Below are 22,752 nucleotides of genomic sequence, written 5' to 3' on the forward strand. Positions count from 1 at the left end.
TACTTCAATCTCCCGTAGAGTTCTAAATAGACTAGACATCAGCAATATTGCCTAGCATGTATACGCGACTTCAATTCTTCTCTTTGATAACAAGTAAATTCATACTCATACTCTTCTTTGGATTTTTAGGGGAAAAAAAAGGAAACAACTATGCAGACAATGTTTTATAAAACTCTTAGACCACTAAATTTGGAGGATCCTACTTTCGGTAGTCATATTTCATTTCAGCTCGAAAATGCAGTCAAATATTGAAGGTAGTGTAAGTGATCTGACAATTTTTATGATCCCTTTGAAGTTGGTCTTGAGGCTCTCCATTGCTGTTGCAACAAAAGTCCTTAAATCGAGTAATTTACAACGAACAAAACATGGCGTACGCTTTCTTGAGATTCAATAGCGACATTGTTGAAGATCTCTCTGGCAGAAGAGATTAAGAATACTTGGAGGAGACTGAGCCTGAGACTGAGACTGAGACTGAGACTGATACTGTGACGGTGGTTGATGTTGACCTCAGTCAACTTGAATTCATGGGTTTGCTGAGATGGCGTTGGGTGATTGGCAGAATCGGTGGGTGTCCGGAGCTCTTCTGCGTGGGAAAGGAGAAGGGAAAGAGGAATGTGCCGTTTCTAATGTTTTCGTCGCTAAAGCTTGCAATTGAAGAGGGAAAGAGAGCAAGCTTTGGGCTAGTTAGCTGGGCAAAGTGCCATATGTTTTAAGGTCAGCCCACGAGCCCATGATCCATTGCATTGCTGCTCCAGCTTCCCTATCCAGGTCCCCTAGGTTTCACGAAACGGTCAGCTGCTTGGCGGGAGAAGCAGCATTCGAATATAGGAGGGTCAGAAAAAAATTGGAAATCGGAACTTAATTTGGCTCCGCTCGTCTCGATGGTTCTGAAAACATTATCCAAGGCTCGTGTGGATGATGTGCACAGCTGTTCGGTATTGGGCGAACGAGTGTATATAGGCTTCTTGACATGGTCCTTACGTTAGGAACCAAATGTTTTCAAGGCACAACATGTCTTGGAGGTGGACAAGACGACCAAGTAAGTTCTGAAACTTGCACAAGTTTATGCTACGTTTCACAATCACGATAAAATTCAAAATATGATAAAACTTATCTCATCTTATTTTTGGAGTTAGCTCAAGATATGATAAAGTTGGATATAAGAGGGATATAGTCTTGATAAAATTATCCCATTGGGAAGTTGACGTAAAAGTGGATATGATTTCTAATATTAATAATAGAATTTTTTTGTAAAATATCTAAATATAAATAATATTTGAATTCTAATATACAAAATTCAAAATAACAAAAAAATAAAAATTTCATATGTATTCATATTTTTAATTATGTATTCGAATTTTTCTATCTTATAATATAAATTCAATATAAAATATACATTTAGTTTTTATATTTATTACATATTTTAGGTATATTAGTTTAGTTTAATATTTAATAATTTTTTACTATTGAATGATGGAAGGGGAAAAATAAAAAGATAATAATTAAAAAAGAGAGGAAAAAATAATAAAAATAAGCAAATAAAAATGAAATTTGCAAGAGTGTCATGAGACATTCTTGCGATCTTCATTTATGCAATTTTTACATTCATTTATACTGAAATGTCATTTATATCAAACAATTGATATGATAAAATGATAATAATTTGCATATATTACCGTGATTTACCAAATAGTGGATATGACATAACAATATTATTGCATTTCATATCTTATTCTATTTAGCCTTATCCTTACTATATATCTATAAGACCAAATGTAACCTTAGGGTTTTTATGATATTCTAGAATATTCTTGGGGTTTAATGGGTAATATGCACTTTTATTCTAGATAATTCTTGTAATTAATGGTGCGGATTTCCTTACCAATAAGGAAACTGGATCTCCACCACTAAATCAATGGAAGATCTATGGCCGCAATTGGAGATTTTCATATATATATATATATATAGAGAGAGAGAGAGAGAGAGAGAGAGAGAGAGAGAGAGAGAGAGGTCACATCTCGCTATCATTTGTATCATCCAAAAAATTCAACACAAGAAGGGTAATAGAGATTCTCTCATAAAAAGTGAGCGATAGACAAAGGGGAAGGCTGGGCTTAGGCTTCCGTGTCAAGGCTTGTGACACGCATGAATTGTCTGGTAATTTTCAAGCCTCTAAATTTTTGATATTTTTCGTATATTAATGAATGTCAGTCAACCTTTATATTTTGGCCTAAATATATTTCTCCGTCAGTGATGATTAAGCGTAAATTTCATCCGTCATCACATCAACAGGATCATATAGAAAGACGATGAGACGATGTCAAGTCGGTTTTCAATCACTAGAAGCAAAAAGCAAACTCCATTAATTAGAACGAAAATATGTTTCCTTTTAGGTTAGATTTTGGGTAGGATTGGACTTGCACAAGCCCTTAAAAGGCTCACGAAGAAGAAATAGGGAGGAAAGAATCCCCGAAGGGTGGGACTCCCTAATGTCATCTTCCGTAATCCCGCTCAATAGGGAACAACAATATGAGTTGGGAATTGAGGAGCAAGGCGTGCAGGTACCAATACCTTAAAATAAGGGATGCATTTAGGCTAAAATTTGGTTTATCGAATTATCACTTAAGGCCCCTATCGAAACCTTTGGTTCCTGCTATGTTGACCCATGTTTCGTACAGTCGTCTTTCAACTAATTTGTCAACATAGTGATTATTATCATATCAACAAGATCATAGAAAGATAATGAGATGATGTCAAGTCAGTTTTCAATCGCTATAAGCGTAAAGCAAACTCCGTTGATTAGAACGGCAAGATTTTTCCTTTTAGGTAAGATTTTAGGTAGGATGGTGACTGATTGATTCATTAACTCCCTTCTAGAAGAAAAAATTGACAATATCTACATTTTGACAAGCATAAATGGAAGGTAAGTTAAAGCAATTTATGCGTTAATGACATATAATCTCCAAATTTGTTAGTCATCTAATCCTACATGGTAATAAAATCACCACATTTCATTAGTTGCTTTTGAGCTTACCATCCGTGAATTAATTTCTCTATGACAATTCTTTGACATTGCTCTTAAATTTCCATAATTTCGATGGGTAAATAATATTTAGCATGCTTGATATCTACCACAACATCCCTTATTCTCGTGTCGTAAGAGCAATTAACGGGATTTAATTTTTCCCTTTTTGTTGTTATTGAGGTACCCTATAACACTTTGCCAATCGTGTTTTCTCTTTGGTCAATATTGTTGGAAAAAATTTGGAGAATATGAAAATGATAATTATTGGAAATTTATTGGAAAATATGAGAAAATCAGATCGGTTGTGACAAGCACCACCCTTATAAATAATTCTGCTCATCGGACTATGGAATGATAGGTTTTAGTTGCTATTCTTCCGAGATATAACAGATCTTATTCTTTACTAAAATACAGAATAAGAGAATGAACGGAGACAACCAAATTGTATGTATAACCCGGCAAATCAAGAAAAGAAAAATGGAACGAGCGTAAAGATTTTTATGTTTTTGTATATTACTTTGCATTTAAGTTTCGGAATAACAATTTGCATGTAGAGAGCCGTTTGCCATCGTCAATCCTTGCATTAAATTGAAAACTGTTACAAATCCGTCACAAATTTTAGACAGATTTATACAATTAATGTCGAACCTCATTGACTTTGCTAGGGACGTTCACATATCAACGGAGCTCTTCTTGTCTAATTGCATTCAGGTGTCGCGTTTGGCCTCGCAGATTCTTCCAGAGCAATGAAGCCCTCCAGCATCAGAACGTCACTTCTCTTTCTTCCTCTGCTCGCCTTTCTTCTGTTGGCTACGCAGCCTCGTCTCTCTCGTGCCGACGTCGGCACCGCCGCTCAATACAGCCCTCCGTACACCCGTAAGTAAAATCTCCTTCCCCCACCCCGCCCCCTCTCTCTCGCTCATAAGTTTGATTGTTATGTTTCAGCGACCGCATGTTTCGGCAATGACCCATCGCAGTTCCCGTCGAGCAACCTCTTTGCGGCGGCAGGTGAAGGGATATGGGACAACGGAGCGTCGTGCGGGAGGCAGTACCTAGTGCGGTGCATCAGCGCCTCCGTCTCCGGAACCTGCATCCCTAGCCAGACTATCCAAGTCCGAATCGTCGACCGTGCGCAAACCTCGTCCTCACGTCCCTCGAGAGATGGCGCCACCATCATCCTGTCGACGACGGCATTCGGTACAATCGCAAATGCGTCCGCCGTAGCCGTCAACGTCGAGTATCAACAGTACGTTCGTTCCTCACCTAATTAGTTGTCTTTTGATCGAAACTAAGAGCCCATTCGATAAAAAACTAAACGTGACACGATTTTAGAGAGAAAAAAATGAATCTGAAACAGTTCAATGTCGATAAGCTCTAACATGGTAATGGTTTATCTCGACCTTTCTTTATCCTATAAAAAGCAAATCTTCACGGATCTTATTGAACTGAACTTATACAGTTTCGACATTCGCTAAGTTTGGCTAAGTAACCGACATGAATGCAAAAGGCGCAATGCATGTCATCATATCTTGCGAATGATTGTTTCCGGCATGATGCACATCAACTCAAGGTGACAAGCGCTTGTCCATATGCCTCTGTTGACACGGACTCTTCGTCCTTTTTTATGCCAAGATCGTCCTTGACGATCGTGATGAACTGAAAAGTCAATGGATTCATCTTACGTGTTCTATACCATGTTAGATTGTTTTTGGGTATTCGAACGTTGAAGGCAAAGCGATAACGACGACAATTTTTTTTTTGACATCTTTCCTGGCAGGGTATGAAGGGGACGTACAGCACGCACGTTTGAGCTGGTCAACGACAAATGATTGAGAAATTATCCAGTGCATATATTAAAAGTACAAAACTGCAACTTGATCAATATAATTATGAATTTTGAGAATTCTCCATCAGAGATTATTATTGGAGATTGATAACAGGGGTATTTTCTGATATTTCGTTATTTTCCAGAATAGCTTGTCAGCCATCAAAACGGTACCATGAGATTAACATAGCTAGAAATTCGAACATAGTAAATGAGAGAGAGATTTGCGTATTTGATTTGTAATTCATTGTTTTTTTTTTTTTATATATATAGAATGACGATGATCCAATGCTTAGATTCTTCTATTCTATTGCCCTTTGGAACCTAGCTTGATGAGATTGCCCGTTACGCCTTTTCTTATGTGAGTTGATTGTATGTTCGTGGAGAGAAGAAGATTAGAGGAGAAACCTTACTACTATTTATAGAGTTTTCAATCAAATTATATATCATCACGAGCTAGCTCGGCCCGTGCAAGCCAATCCCATATTCGACTATTAAAAAACCTTATGCCTTACCTTATTAGACTAACCTCGTAAAATGGAATTACAATCTCAATTAATTAGCCCACATCAAGAAAAATCTTACATTCTCCCACTTGGCCTATATTAATTGAAAAGATAGACAATAACTCCCCCCTCAACATAGCTTACAACTTTCATAGTATTGTCCTCTCCAAAGAGCAACTCTTCTCAAAATCTCAAAGGGTGCTGAGTTGGAATCCCATTCTAACTAAATGATTCTTGTGAAATAGTATCTCTCTCAAAAGAAGCGTATTTTTTTTTACTGCCGCACAAAGAAAATATTTTGTTGTGAATGAATAAGATATTGAGGAATTGTTCATATGTAAAATTATTGATACGGGCCCTTTTCACATAAAAGGGGAATCTTTTGTTACAATAGAAGTAGAAGTGACGTGGAAACAGGGGGTCCATTGAATTTCAAATATTTCGTTTCACCAATAAGATATGAAGACTGACTTCACATTTGGGATTGCACTGAAAAGATTATTTATCTCAGAGAGGTTTACGTAAAATTCTAGGAAAACGCCAATGACTGCTGTCTTATTTGTCAAAGGCATGTGTGCACCTTTTTGTTGGTGTAGAGTTAATTCTTAATAGTCAATCAAATCTCATAAATTTTCAAATATCAAATCATGACTATAATTGCATGTACACACATAGAGCTTTTTATGGTCATAAGTGCTTTCAACTTTACCGATATGGATTCAATATAATGAATAATTCCTCATAAAAAGTAATGCCTTATGTATTATGCTTTTGTCGGTCACTATTCTCTGAAGTGTCATAAAAAACCGGATGTGTCGTTAGAGAACATATTTATGGTTCTAATGAATTCACATATATCTTATCTTTATAGTCAACCCCCCCTTTTTTTTTAATGTATAGTCAAGACATATGCTCAAGGCTATTAACCGTATGCCCACAACCTTCACTTAAGGTTTACACAATATCTTGAGATTTCTATTACACATAATCAACTCAACAAGATAACAGTATATTCATAAACACTTTATTGACATGTAAAAATGTTACTAAAGCTTTATTAGAGCAAAATAAAACAGCTCCCACCAAAAAAACAGCATTCAATAATACTCCTAAGCTCATGCTTACGATTTGTCGCTCAAATACACAAGGATAAAGGCCTTTAGTTAGTGGATAAACAATCATATCATTTGTAAAAATATGTTGTACTGCAATATCACTATTTTGAACTTTTCCTTTAAGGTCAAAGACTTGACCTCCATATGCTTAGATCTCTTGAAACCTCTGTTGTTGTTGGAAAATGGCATTGTAGAGTTATCATTATAATATAACAGTTTGGGTCTATTTATAAAGTCAAATACGGACAACTTCTTAATGAGGTTCTGGAGCCAAATAACTCGAATAGTGGTCGAAAAAGCATGCTACAAAATCTGCTTGCATGATAGAGGAAGATATAAATTTCTGTTTTTCACTTTTCATGACATTGTCCTCTTACTAACACAAAAATGTATCCTATTATCGACTTCTTGTCATCTTGACAATTAGCAATGTTTGCATTGGAATACCCTACTAGCTTTAGGTCTTGAATATGTCTGTAAATCGGCATATATACTCTTGTCCTTTTAAGTGTCTTAAAACCTTTTTGATAACAACTCAGTGATTGTGTCATAGATTTGACTGATATTTACCTAAAAGTCCTATTACAAGAGTAATATTTGGCCTAGTGTAAATTTGAGCATATATGATACTTCCAAGTGCACTGGTATAAGGTACATTCTTCATTTGAGCTTTCTCAATATTTGAATGAGGACATTACAATAGACTTAGTTTATCACCCTAAATAACAAGAGCAATTCCTGGCTCACAATGCTTCATATTGAATCTTTCTAGAATACAATCAAGATAGCCCAAGACACGGCAAGATCGATCCTTATGGATCTCAATGTCAAGGACAAAAGATGTCTCGCTATTGTCTTTCATGTCAAAATTCCTTGATAATATCTACTTTGTCTCAAGCAGTAATTCAATATCACTGCTTGCAAGCAAGATATCATCTACATATAGTATGGAAAAAATAAATTTTCTCCCATTGACCTTGTAATCTATACATTGATATATTTTCTTCTCAACAAATCCTAATGAAGTGACGACACTATGAAACTTCAAGTACAACCTCTTTTGGGAGTATGACCACATATTAGAATATGAGATATCCTATCACAATATGAAACTAATATTTCTCAAATTCAATCAAGTGTGCCACTTTGGCAGTTATAACCTAATTGAATCGTTGAAATTCTTTTATATTAGGGATATAAATTTTATGTCTCACATTTATCTTATGTATGTGACTTTAGACTTGACGACAATGGCAATTTGTCACTAAAATCATATGTCATGCCATTACATTGCTATCTTTATTAATGCATGTTGAACTTTATACATGTTATTAATGAATAATACTCTACACATTCTTTATGTGATGATACACATGTTATCAATGAATCGTGCTAATTACATTGCTCCATTCATTAATATATATTGAACCCTATACATGTTATTGATGAATTATACTCTACACAATCTTTATGTGATGATATGCATGTGAGCTAACAACTGTATTTCTGAAACCATAAAGAAATACATGAAAAATACGCAAAAAAACCCCAAAATGCATGTATTTAATGTTCCATATGTATTTTCACATCCTTACGAGCATCAAACATGTAAAATAAATATATCACAGTGTAGAGAATTTTCACACGAATACGCGGGTACCAAGCATGCTCCAAACGGAGCTTGCATGTGTCCCCACGCACTGTCGGAGTATGGACGCATGAACTGCATGCATTGGCGTGCATGAATCAATCTATAAGCTGATTAGGCCAGATTCAACCAATCAATGGTCAACTCGGTTCGGGTTAGCCCGGTCAAACCTTGTTGAGTCAACCCAGTCAACTCGGGTCGGGGAATGACATCATCCATAGCATCAACATTGGCGAGTTGACGGTATCCATGACATCATCGTTGGCAAGGCGATGATTGAGTCGACGAGGTTGATGTCGGCCCTCGCCGAAGGTGGTTAACGCGCCCGCATGAGAGGGTGTGCAACTAGTCGGCTCTAATGTGGCATGTGGAGGTGGTTGGGGGTGCGTTCGGCCTCTGTTGGAGGCGCACCATCCACCAAAATGCTTGTCTTGACGAGACGAGTCTGACTATATGATCAAAATTAAATTTTTATTAGTCCAAAAATCACGAAAATGGGCAAAATATTACAAAAACGGGCCAAATCTAAAATACTCAAGGGAGTGCATGCAACCTCTGGTCTTGCCAAGACAAGTCGACATATGTGATCAAAATCAACTTTCATTGGATAAAATTTTCGAAAACAAGCAAATTCTCTAAAGTTCGAGTTCTAAACTATGAAGAGCTCGATACCACAGGTTGGCCATCAAAATGGCACCCCAGGATAAACATAGCTAGAAACTCGAACATAGTAAAGGAGAGAAAGATATTTGCGTATCTAATTTGGAATTCATCGTCTTTTATGCGAAACAGGGATGATCCAATTCTAAGGTTCTTCTCCTCAATTGTCCTCTGGATCCTGGCTCCATGGGAATGCGCCTCATGGTGAGGTGAATGTATGTTTGTGGAGAGAAGAAGGTGAGAGGAGAGACTCAGTAATATTTACAGAGTTTTCAGCCATACCATTTCATTACGAGCTTAGCTTAACTCGGTCCACAGAAACTAGGCTCACATTTGACTATTAGGAAAGCTCATGCCTTACCTTATTATACCAATTCTGTAAAACGGTAAATTATAATCTTAGTTAATGTAACACATATAAGGAAAACTCTTACATGGCTGGTTTCCTTATCGGATTATGATAACCAATTTTCTTATCAGATCATATTACTTTCTTTGCTTTGCATATTTTTCAGGTGTGAATATCACTTGATCGTAATACATTTAAAAGTTAACTTATCGAGTAAAGAAATAGCTTTAAACCATATTATCTCTTCTTCTCTGTGGAAGATCCTTGAACATTTACATGGTATCAATGCCACAAAGAGATAGGGATCCAAATCAAAACCTGCTTTTATCTTTCTTCTTGCCGTCGGCCTTAAAGAAAAATAAAGAAGAATCCCCTCTCTACCATCGCTGTTTCTACCCCGAAACCAAGACCAGCACTCTCTGTCGTTCCATGTCCTTTGTTTTCGTCCACCGATCTTCATCTTTGAGAGCAGCCACAATCAGTCGTCTTCAAGAGTAGCACCATCAACCTCTGCTTATTGTGGTCGCAGGTCTGCTGCGATTGTCTCTGACAGCAACGCGATCTCGCAAGTCGTTGGTCTCGGGGGTTGTTGTTTCTTATCGCCTCACATTAGTCTTGTCATTAGGATCCTTGTATTAGTGAAGTCTACCACAAGTTGAGTTTCCCTGTTCTCTCGCTTTAAATCCGTTGTGCATCCTTCTCGATCATGGTCATTGGTTTTGCTTTCCTATCAAAATCAAGCTACTATCCTCGAACATCCAATTTGGTCATTACTTAACATTGCCTACTATCATTGCTATACGTTGTGGGACTCTGTTTCAATTGTGAGCATGATCGACTAGCAAAGCCGCTATCAAGTGTCCAAACAACTTTGAGCACTGGAGTTGAGCATGCCTTCAAGTTGAGCGCCGTGGGTGATGTAGTTTAGTTTGCTGCTATTCAAGTTGAGTTTTCTTATAGTTTTATCAAAGTCGTGTGAGAAACAAGCGTCAACTTTCTGAACATTTGTTTCTCCAGTGCTTATCAAATCCATGATGATGTGGATTACATCGAATTTGTCGGGTAAGGTCTAACTTACGCAATTGTCGTTGCTTTGAATCTGATTCTATGCATCCACATCTCTTTTCTAGTTTAATACGCAGCTAACACTTTGCTTTGGTCACATATTAAAAAGGAACATTTTTGATTAAATAGGTAGATTTTGATTGTTTTCTCTTTTTCTCCTTCTTGAAAATCCTAAAATATTTACAGCATACGCCACCGATGTAAACTTTATTTTACACAGACGACTACATTGAAATTATGCTATATTCTCTCAAATTAATGGTGTGTAACGCCGCTCGTGTATTTTTATTTTTTTATTTTTTATACTGGCGCTTATGCTATAATTGCTCTTTTTTTAATTAATGGAAGCCATACGTGACTTGCCATATGCTTGAGGTGATTCTTACTACATATAACACACTCACGGAATACTTTCTCCTTTTGATCGGATATATATATTTTAAATTTTTTTTCCTGATTTGCCGTATTTATATATGGCCGATGGGGCCTTATGGATAGTCAATTTTCATCATACCGTTTAAAAACCAATCTCCCCTTTTAAAGTTGAGAAAATGTTGTCTGCACTTATCTTAATAAACTAATCCATCACAGTTTAGATCCAGAACCACAGAAAATACATCATTTTTGAATTTATTTCCACCTGACCATTTCCCCCTACTTGGTTTTTTTCACATTCATCCGGGACCATTGGATGGCTAGATAAGAAAAAGCTTTTCTCTATACCTCGTGTGTATATACAAGGATGATATTGTTAGATATATGCCTTAAAAAGTAAACATATAGTAGTTATATATTAGGGATTACTTAATGGCAAAGAAATATTCATTCATCGTCCTATTTATATGAATGAGTCCATTCATCGTCCTATTTATATGAATGAGTCCATAAGATCAGTTATAACTGAATCTATTCTTAAGGTGTTAAGAATGTGTGATAAGTTTATAGTTATGTTGAATTTTTAAATAGTTCTCGGTCAATGGATCATTGAAAGGATATTGATAATCTTGTTAAGATCGGCGTGTTCTCAAGCTTCACCATTTAATAGTGGATACTTGAGGGGATGATGAGTCACAAGGGTATTGTAATATCCGAGTTAAAACATAAGTGTTTGTTTTAAACAAGTTCACTGAATCTGACATATGTAGAACGATTGGCAACATGGAAGCTTTTAGCAGGGTCAACGACTAATCATTCATGTTTTGGTTTGGCGTAAGATCTTAGACCTAAGTCAGATGCTGACTTATATGTTGGATGGTTGTAGTTTACCAGTGCACATATTGACGCTTCGTCGAACCGTCTTTGTACTTGATGGTCATAATTTGTTCACATACGAAAGTACATGTATGTGCAATATGAAATCTGTCTTCTTGATATGTATATATATATATATATATATATATATATATATATATATATATATATATATATGCATGTATGTATACACACACACACATACAAGATTGATATCCTATGTGGTTTAATAATGACATTGTATTGAAATCCTTGGCTAGGATTGTAATCAAGAATGAATGGTTCATGTCTCATAGAATACATGTCAATTAGATTTGGGCATATGATCGAATTAGTGGCATGACAAACAATTCCATGGCCTTTGTTCAATCGGGACATGGTGAGATAGAAAGATCAAATAACACGGTTGCCAAAGCTAACATGTTCATTATGTTTTTGAAACATTTATACTATCTAGGTAGTCATGATATATTGCTAGATGTCACTTATGGTTTGTAGGAATTGGAGATTGATCAACAATCAGTTCTCTTGGTTATATTGATATGTTAGTACAAATCTTACTATGAGCTCAGTGATGAACCCAAAGATGTCACATACCATAACAAATTAGAATGATGTTTGAACGAGAGAGACAATACTGCAAATGTGTTTGCACTTGAAGCAATCAAATTGAGCCAAGCTAAAAATATAATATCTAAAAGGGGTTTTAGACTTTATGACTGAATCAATGATTTGAAGTGAGTTTTAGATTTTACGGTTGAATCAAAGATTTGCAGCATATTCAGATTCAATGATCAAATTGATAATTTGAAGTGAGTTTTAGAATTAATAACCGCATTTATGATTGAATTGAGCTCAAAATCAATAACTAAATTAATAATCTAAAATGGTTTCTGATTTAATAGCTAAATTAAAGATCTGAGACAATTTCAAATTTAACGATCACATTAATGATTTAAAATAGTTTCAGAATCAATGGGCAGTTTAATGATCCAAAATGGTTTCAGGTTAAATTAAATTATTATAATAGTTACAAAGTCAATACCTAGAATAAAAACTTGTAACGGCTATAAATTAATGCTTGAAATGATGCTATGTAAAAGTTACAGAATTAATGCCCGAATCAATGTTCAAAATAGTCTTAGAACTTATGTCTCTCAGACGTTATGGTCAAATTAATTCTTTGAAGTAATTTTAGAGTTAAGGGGCCAATTTAAATGTGATCTGAGATTGATTATAAAAAAAAGGTGATTAAGAGAGTTGATCATAGGATGATTTGCAATCGACAATTAAGAGTGTTAATAGTGATCAACCAAGTTATTCACACACGAGAGCAATTACTAGAGCAATTGTAGTGGTGAGATCTCTCAATTTCTCTCTTCTGTTCGACATGAGAGTGGTGGCGTGTCTAAACCAAATGCCCGACATTTGTGGGGCTAGATTTGAAGAATGTCAAAATGTGTTACAAGGAGATTAGACGTTCATGGTTTGGATTTGAAAAACATCAGAACTAGTATTATTAGAGTACATCAGACGTTTATGGTCAAAATTCCAAGAACATTAAAGTTAGTGTTAGCAGGAGATCAAACATTGATAGTTAGAATATGAAGAACGTTAGAACTAATGCTGCGAGGACATCAGACGTTCATGGTCAGATTTCAAAAAAATGTTAGAATCAAAATTTTGGAGCACGGTAGAATGGTAATGTGATTAACCCCTTTATCTCTTCTATGTGTTTTTATTAAAATGCATGAACAATACTTTGGAAATACGTGTATGGGTGTTTTTACTTCCACTAAATCATTTTGATTCAAATTTACCTATGCACATATTCTTATTTATCGAAACAAATCCCTACAGATATTTATTCACACTGAATTGTTATAATATATACTATATGAGATGTCACTTTTTTAACTTTATTTCTTGTTGACAAACGATAGGGTCAACAAATTCGATTCTAAGATCGCAGAAATTATTAGGTAATTTGGTTACATGTACTTAACTGAATTTGGAAGGTCGAATCTAATGGGACCCATTAGATTTATCGGTCCAAATCCGGTTTAGTATATGTACTAGAATTTAGTATATGCTTCGAAACTAGACACTGTAGATGTGTAGTAACGCTGGAAGTTGGCGACATCCAAACTTTGCTCTCGGACAAGAATTCTTTAATACAATGACCTCTATTAGTAGATCAACAAACATCAACCATTGACACAATTATTTAAAAATTTTCATAAACAACCTTATTCGCATTGATCAATGGTTTAGGTGGTTGAGCTGTTGAATGGAGATGCTGATGGGAAAGAGGACCTCATTCCTTTACTCTTGACAACTAACGTCAAGAGTTTTGTTTTATCCTCCTCTATACCATTAATCGGAAAAGAATCACAAGCGTCGATAATTACACATGGTTTCAAACATGTATTATGATAACCAAACCTCTGAACATACAAAAAAAGCAATTCCATCGGTATCATCAACATCCTTCCAACTTGTTAATTAAATCACCACATTTGTCAGTAAATTTTGAGATTTCCATCCGATTAGTAATTCCTCTACTACAATTTAATGCTAAAATAATTTCAGAAATGTGGAAATTGGAAGTGGTTAAGTTTGACATAGCATCTCAAATTTCTGTAATTTTGATGGCAAATAATACTTGATATATCTAACACAAATTCCCTTATTCTTGTGTTGGAAGAGCATATGATGGGATTTCAGTGTTCCCTCTGTTATTTCTTTCTAAAAAAAAGATTCCATGAGTGTTATAACTTTTTTTCTTTATCCCAATAGTGCCATAACATATGTATGCCATTTACTTGAGTGATGTTAAGAGCAATTAATGGGATTTTATTGTTTCAGTGTTTCCCTCTTTATTATTGAGGAGCACTATAATGCTTTATTGAAAAAGAATAGACTCCACAAGCGTTGTATTTTTATTTTATTTTTTATTTTGATCACTTGAGTTCCATAACTATTCTCTGTTATTGAGAAAAATTTTTGGAAAAAAAGGGACTCCACAAGTACCATAACTTTATTTATTTATTTATTTTTATTTTGATCACTTGAGTGCCATATCTACTTGTGTTGGAAGAGCAATTAATGGGATTTTAGTGTTTCCTTCGAAAAATATAACACTTTATAGAAAAAAGGACTCCACAGGTATCATAACTTTTTTTTATTCCAATTACTTAAGTGTCGTAACATATGTATGTCACTTACTTAAGTGCCATAACTATTTTGTGCTGGAAGAGCAACTAATGGGATTTTAGTGTTTCCCTCTCTGTTATTGAGGAATGCTATAATGCTTTATGGGAAAAAGGACTCTATAGGTGCCATAAACTTTTTTATTCCGATTACTTGAGTGTCATAACATAGGTACCTAACTTACTTGAGTGCCATAACAATTTGTGTTGGAAGAGCAATTAATGGGATTTCAGTGCTTCCCTCTTAGTTGTTGAGGAACATTATAATACTTTACGGAAAAAAGGACTCAAAAGCGTCATAACTTCTTTTTATTTTGATTACTTGAGTGCCATAATTTTTTGACAATGTTCTCCAAAAGTGCTATGTCATGTCGGACTTGTGACACTTGAGCGAATGTTTTATAGATTTTTGGTACTTGAGTGATCGATTGAGAATTGTGGCACTAAAATGAACATTTTTCAGAAGCTACCATACTTAAGTGGTTGGAAAAGGAGTTACGACACTCAAGCAAGCGACACATGAAAGTTATAGCATTTGTTATATATTTATCCCAACACTTTATAAATCGGATTTTCCTTGTTTGCTCAATATAACATCTAATAATCTCCTCCCTCGGAGCCATTATCAGGTATTTCCTTGCTACGACATTCTGTTGCTGCCACCACGTAGGTTCTCATTTTCCTTTTCTTTAAAAGGCGATTTTCACGCATCCTTAATTGGAGAAACTCCTCTAATTGATAAGTTATGAACATCGATCAATTGAGTAAGAGGTTACTTTACCTATGTATAGTCCTCGTGTACCGTCACTACTCATTGGTTACTGAATCTTCGCAACTTGTCCATCTAGAACCAATCGCAGAAAAACCCTTCTCTCCTCCCTTCCCTCTCTTCTTCAACCTTGCGGATCCTAATTTTCTGGTTTTGTTTTCGATTGAATGAGTTGGGTTTTTCATCGACGTGCATATATTCTTTTTCTCTGAGCTGATCACTTACGAGATAACTAGTTTATCTGGTGAAGCTGTTAAAGAATTTAAATGCAATAGACTTGAGAATTTGACTAGAAATCGATTGCTTGATCGTGCTAATCTGCAAGAGTCAATACGAAATTGTCAAAATTGATTAGAGATTGGACATATGTTGTTTCGATAGAGGCATGTGATTAAAGAGTGGAGATTCCACCTAATTGCAAAATCCTCGTCGAATGACACTAAATTGATTTTTCTGTCATTTCTGTACCCTGTGCTCATATTTGAAATCTCAAGATTTTCACGACAATCGAGAGTCGCCAATGAGTCGAAGATACACAATGTGGCTCGAAAATAATCGACCACGGGTCAAATGCACTAAAAATTCCTAAAAACTACATAATAGGTTAGGTCACGGTAAAATCGCGCCCGGTTGAAACTAACCTCAAAATTGAACCCAATTTCAAAAATTGAAAGTTCTGTCATGTTACAATTCATTTTAGGAACATTGACTCGTCCTTCGAAGATTTTTCTACAAATCTAAGTTTTTGGTGAAAAATCAAATTTGGGTGTTTTTGGACCGAGAATTTAAGAGGGCCATTTTTGGGTGAATGTTTGGCATCCAAGTTGGATTCTTTGGCGAGAGAATTGCAAAGATTTATTGTGGACACCTTGGCTGAATTTTTGGGCACTAAATTGAGTCCAATTGAGTTGGAATTGAATTGAAATTAGAGAGGAGTGATCAAAATTCATAAGCCAAGGGGGGCAGTAACATTTGGACCACTTGGGAGGCTTGTTAGAGAAGCCTTGGTACAACAAAGTGGCTGAGGATGGCAGTTGTGGGCTAGTGGGGGCATGAACTCAAGTGTTAGGACATTTTGTGGCCCCCTCTCTAGCTGCAGCTCACTCCTTCCTCTTCCTCAACTTCTATTTTACCATTGTTGTTGTTTTTGGAGCTCAAGAAAACTAAAGGGAAGCCAACAGCAGCCCATTGACTCCCCTTGCTACTCGTCCGAGCAAGCCGATCTTCGCCCGAGCCCACTAGAGCTGCTCGATCCCGCCCGCGCATCTAGGCATCCATTCCGCCTCCTGCTCATGCCTAGGTTGCCGTCAAGCCCTCCGTCCAACTCTGCTTGAGCCACATCGTCACCGTCCAGCTGTTGGAGCCATCGCCTGGTCCATCTGTAGCTGCTGCCGTCCCGCCTAGCCCGTTTCTGCGTCAAGCCACCGCTCGGTCCAACTTCTCAGCCCAAGAGCAAAGCCGAACCTCACAACCCAGTCAGTGAGATTCATGGGCTTTTTCGAGCCCATTTGGACCTTGCTTAGTGTCGCCACATGCTTATTTGTCGCTCACCTCCGTGTCGCCGTCGCCGTGAACTCATTGGCCCGCAAAATCGGTGAGTTTATTTGCTAAACTCTGCTTAGAGAGTTAATGACGTTTAGTAGGTAATTAGATTAGACTAAGTATGGCTTAGGTGGTTAGTTAGTTTTGATTAGTGATTTAATTGCTTAATTTTGATTGTTAGGTGGTTAGAATAGATTGATTAAGGGCTAAATAAATTGTACTATTTATGTGGATAGGTGCATTAATGTTCTAGGCTTGTTTATGTGGTTAAATTAGCGTTTCCGGCCTAGGTTAGCATTTATTAGATTAAATTACATTTATTTAATTAATTTTGTTATTTATTTATTTATTTAATATTTTCTGGAAATTATCCTAGGATAGCCGGTGACTGGAATTTTGTGCTGATTGTAGTGGTCTGCTTAGTTTATGCAATTGATTGTTAAATTGTGCAATTGAGTGGTGATTGTGACTTTTGAGCATTCATTTTAAAATTGTGAAATTTTGGTATTTAATTAGAAAATATTGGGTGTCGAGCTTTGACACCAAAAATGATTTTAAATACTATATTAAATAGTGAGATTTTAAAAGGAAAGATATCAATTTTTAAATTTTGATCTGACCGTGTATCCACATATGATTATTTTCATCGGGTGTTTTTAATATGAAAAAAATAAGCCAAGTGCATTATCTTAATTGAGACATTTGAGTGTAACGTACGATGTCATTGGTCAGAATTGAATAATCGTGTGATGGTTAAGAGAACCCTTTCCTGATGTGCGCTGGGTAGACAATGCCCTTATGTGGGATGCCCTAGCAATGGATGCCAAATCGCGGTAGAAGCTGGACCGAAGCTCCTTCGGGAATGCCGTCCTCGATGTGTGTTGGGTGGATGTTGTCGCTCTCAAGGGATGAGGCGAAGCCTGGCTACGCCATATGATCGATGTGCGTCAGGTAAAATTGCTCGTGCAGGTAGTAGTCAATTGGAATGCGTGATTGATTGAGATAGACACGCTGGATTATGGGACAAAATTATGTGGCATGGAATGAGACGTGTCATGATAATTTGACCTTATAATCAAGACCCCTGTGATGGATTGAGGTTGAGTGAGACGTTCCAATTGATGTGTGCATTTATTATATGCATATGTGATATGAATTGTACTGACATGCATGAAGGAATTGAGATGAGGTGAGTCTCATTGATTGTGTTGATAGGCTGCCTTTAGGCGTATTTCCTTCTTAATTAGGGTTTAGGGAGTAGACTTGTTGAGATATTGTCTCACCCCGTCGTGGGCTTAACCTTTTAGGTCCTTAAATAGCAACCTCTTCAGTATGTTTTGGTCAACCTCGGGAGGTTTCTGAGTGGAGCATAGATGTCCCTTTTCCCGGGAGTTAGTGGGTCTATGAGCTCGTAGTGACCACTGTCTGGGTCAATGAGGGCCTACCTCAGAGGGTACCTCATCGATTCAGGGCGTGGTTTCGCCATGAGCTCAATGGATATAGGGTCGGTCCCCATTAGGGTTTTGATATCCCCGCCTTTGCGGTCAACGCCACTTTGGGCGAGGGTGCACCTGACCCTCTTGATGGGGTTGTGGAGGACCCAAATCCTTCGGAGCCTGCAGAGGTGGAGTTCGAAGGATCGGCAAACGTGTCCGACTAGTAGGTCGTAGGACAGCTTCTTTTTGAAAGCCGATATTTTTGTAGACTTTTGTATATAAACTTAGTGTGTTTATAAAAAGTGTTTTGTGAAAATTTTATCCTGCTTTTCTATCCCATATTTTTGTTGTTTGGGGATTTGTTTATTCGCTTCTACATGTGCAATAAAATGAATGGGTTGATGACGTGTCCTAGGACGTCGCAATTTTATTGATCACCGAGAGATATGCACGCGCTCGAGGTTTGGGGCATGACAACACCCCCACCCCTTCGACCTGCGCTGCCAGCATCACGGGCCGTCACAAGACCTTACCGTCACTTGGGTCGTCATATCGCCATCCCCGCTTGATCATGACACCTACCTTCTGCCTCGAGTCAGCTACGGTTCGACTCGATACAGGTGCGAGCTCCTCTCTCTCTCTCCCAAGAGTATAAAAGTATTTATATGTAATACGTCTCCCCTATATCTAGAAGATGAGGGTAGCTAGCTCGGTCAATTCATCGGCGTGAAGTATAGTGTTTGGCTTATCGGAGACGGCACTTCATCATATATATGTTAATGCCTTTGTTACGAAACTTTCATTCGTCTGATTTTTTTTTTTTTTTAAAATAGTCTTTCACCATTTGATTTTATTGTCTATGCAGATGGGGCTATTTCCATATACTTGCGGGCAGTTGACCTCTTGAATGGTTGAACACTTCAGAATATTCGACAATGTCTCACTTGCACGGCTTATAGGATGTAATTGACTAATCACATTGTTTTGTCTGCTCGATATGCACCAACTTTATTTGTCAAATATCTTCAAAGTTCTAACCTAGAAACGATTTATTGCTTCCCATTCCACCGTCCCCAATTGCCTCCCATGCACAGATTACTTTATATTTTCTTTTTTGGTCGGCAGAACTCATTTTGTTTCATAATATGTTCTATTTCTAGAGCAGGAATAATGAATAGCACGTTGAATCTTCGCCAGTTGGCGACCTAACGAGTACGACAGCGAAAGAATGGTTCAGAAGCAGACTTCTCTTTTGAGCCAGCACCATCAGCGTGGAAACTTTCAGAGATTGGAAGCAGAAAAGAACAAATTCCAAGCTTCTTTTCTAAATAAGGCTATGTATATTCATTTATATATTGTGTTGCAATTTCAGGTTTGATCCTCGTTCGGACGAGTTCGGAACTCCCCAAGAACCAGATTCTCCGGCTGTCGTGGGTGTAAGTTGGTTCTCCATGTTGCATGTCGATCTAAAACGACTTTTATCATATGGAGTGTCGTCCGGATGTGTACCATTGACTTTGATGCACGCATTCACATGTCGGATTGGTTAAAAGTCTACAAAAGGACGACAAAAATCAACGACGGAGCTCCTCATGTTTCATTGCATTCAGGTGTCCCATTTGGCCTCGCAGATTTTTTCTGAGCAATGAAGCCCTCCGGCATTAGAACGTCACTTCTTTTTCTTTCTCTACTCGCCTTTCTTCTGTTGGCTATGCAGCCTCGTCTCTCTCGTGCCGACGTCGGCACCGCCGCTCACTATAGTCCTCCATACACGCGTAAGTAAAATCTCTCTCCCTCCCCCTGCTGCCCCTTCCTCTTCCTCTCTCTCTCTCTCTCTCTCGCTCATAAGTTTGATTATTTTGTTTTAGCGACCGCGTGTTTCGGCAATGACCCATCGCAGTTCCCATCGAGCAACCTCTTTGCGGCGGCAGGAGAAGGGATATGGGACAATGGAGCGTCGTGCGGGAGGCAGTACCTAGTGCGGTGCATCAGCGCCTCTGTCTCTGGAACTTGCATTCCCAGCCAGACTATCCAAGTCCGAATTGTCGACCGTGCACAATCCTCATCCCCACCTCCCTCAAGTAAAGGCGCGACCATCGTCCTCTCAACGACGGCGTTCGGCACGATTGCAAAGTCGTCTGCCGCAGCCGTCAATGTCGAGTACCAGCAGTAAGTTCCTTCCTCACCTAATTAGCTGTCTTTCGATGGAAACTAAGCACCCATTTGATATTTAATGAAACTTGACATGAAGTCAGCGAGAGAAACCTGAATCTGATACGGTTCGAGGTCGATAAGCTCTAACATGGGTATGTTTTGACCTTCTTTTCCGTAAAAATGGAAATCACCCTGAATCTCATTGGACTGAATTTACACAGTTCTGACAATACTTGGCTGGGTTTGGCTGAGTAATTGATACGTATGCAATGGTGCAATACTTATCATCGTCACGTCTGACGGAAGACACATTGTTTATCAAAGTAAGAGATTGAATCCGTGAGCGTTGACTTAATGAATAAATGGTTTTTTTAGTTTCAATGGGCATTGAAGACTGCTTTGATTTTTTCCGGCGTGAACCACGTCAATTAAAGGTGGCAAGCGCTTGTCCAAATGCCTTTGACGACCCGGGCTCCTCATCCTTTTTAATACCAAAATCCCATCACCTCGTAACATCGATGAATTGAAAAAGTTAATAGTTACATACTATGTATTTTATATGGTGTAGATTATTTTGGGTATGGGACGCTGAAGACGAAGTGATAACGACAGGGCAATTTTTGTTTTTCACTCCTTTCTTGGCAGGGTATGAAGGTAGAAAATATTCAGCGATTTGTTAGTACCACGTCAGCAGCAGATGCCCACTCAGGCATTCTCAACTCAACTCACAACTACTAAAGTTGACAAGTGCGTGCTGATGTGGAATGGAATAAAAAATAAAAACAGCACAGTTCAGCCACGGGAATTTTTGTGCTTCGATGCAATGGCCCCTCTCCGCCGCCGTTAGTGGAGTTGCCGGCGCCGCGTCCTTTGCGTGCAAGCCAAGCTACCCCTTCCAGCGTTGCTCGCAATTGGCTTGAGCCACCTCTCTGTCGTCGCTCATCCAGATTTGGATTTGGAGTTGTGCTTGTCTAGATCTGCATCTTGAGTGGTCCCTCCATTTCTGCTCCTCCATGGCCACCAGCGACAGATCTGGCGACCGCGGCTCATTCAGAAAATCCAGCCGTCAGGCCTACCCACCTCTCCGCCGTCGCTCATCTAGATCTATATTTGAGTCGTGCTCGTCCAGATCTGGATTTGCATCTTGAGTTTTGCTTCCGTCTTCGCTCCTCCATGGCCGCAAGCAACATATCCACTGTCAATCCTAGCCATGACAGCCATGCCCATAGTTAGAGGTTGACCTGAGATAGAGCGTTAAAAGTTGCAGATTCTACGGGAAACAAGTGGTGGAAATTGCAGATTCGACAGTGAATTAAGAAAAATAAATAACTTTTGCAACTCCCCAGCAGCGTCTCTGGGACGAGTGACACCGATGGCCATGGAAGGCCAAATCTGGAGAGCCAGCAATGTCACCAGCTATGGTGAAGCAAGGTCATAAGTGCCGCTGACGACCAAATCTGGACAAAATAGCAGCGTCCTCAGGATGAGGGACGTCGATAGACATGGATGGCCAGATCTGGAGAGTTAGCTAGTATCTGGACCATGGCTTTACACCATATCAACAGATGACATGGTAACGGATCCCTGAATGTTTTCACGGAGGGCATACACATTTGAGTCATGGCTATACACCATATTAGCAGATGACATGGTGGTAACAAATCATTGAATATTTTCTCATAGGACATACGCATTTAAGCGGGTGAACGACATTAGATATATTTAGATTATTTGTAATATTCTAGATTTTTATAATATTTTAATAATCTTTGTGATTGATTGTAATTGATTTTGTAGTATTTGTTACTATAAATAGTAATCCTCTAAATCTTATAAATAGGTTCATGTACTTCTTATTATTGCACATTAAACTACATAGATAATTCTTCAATTCAATCTTCTGATTTATATTTTATGGGCTTGAGAAATGTCATGTTATTTTAAAGGATGTAAACTTTGGCATTACGTCACTGATGAAATTTGTGTGTCTATGGACTATTGAAGAAACTGAAGAAAAACTTTTTGAGTGTTTGGAGGAGTGGGACAACACGAACCAACATATTTTAACATGGTTTCGAAATATTTCAATTCCATCTATGAAGTGTTAGTTTGGTCACCACAATGCAGCAAAGGAAGCATGAGATTTGTTTGTCGGCTGTTATTCCACCTCAAATATTGTTTATCAGTATAAGCTA

The 22,752-nt window shown here is 37.8% G+C and overlaps 2 protein-coding genes across 2 annotated transcripts; both read left to right on the top strand.

Annotated features, from left to right (window-relative positions):
• Positions 1-2,916: 2,916 nt before the first annotated feature.
• LOC104439881 (EG45-like domain containing protein) lies at positions 2,917-4,296 on the top strand. Its single transcript, XM_010052889.2, has 3 exons — positions 2,917-2,923; positions 3,737-3,901; positions 3,971-4,296. The coding sequence occupies exons 1-3, from the start codon at positions 2,917-2,919 to the stop codon at positions 4,294-4,296; spliced, it is 498 nt and encodes a 165-aa protein (XP_010051191.2).
• Positions 4,297-19,648: 15,352 nt separating this feature from the next.
• On the top strand, positions 19,649-22,387 carry LOC104445435 (EG45-like domain containing protein). Its single transcript, XM_039308522.1, has 3 exons — positions 19,649-20,178; positions 20,272-20,572; positions 21,203-22,387. Exons 1-3 carry the CDS (start codon positions 20,049-20,051, stop codon positions 21,207-21,209), a joined length of 438 nt encoding a protein of 145 aa, XP_039164456.1. The 5' UTR covers positions 19,649-20,048; the 3' UTR covers positions 21,210-22,387.
• Positions 22,388-22,752: the final 365 nt, after the last annotated feature.

Source organism: Eucalyptus grandis, chromosome 3 (genome assembly GCF_016545825.1).
Source record: "Eucalyptus grandis isolate ANBG69807.140 chromosome 3, ASM1654582v1, whole genome shotgun sequence".
NCBI classification, from domain to species: domain Eukaryota; kingdom Viridiplantae; phylum Streptophyta; class Magnoliopsida; order Myrtales; family Myrtaceae; genus Eucalyptus; species Eucalyptus grandis.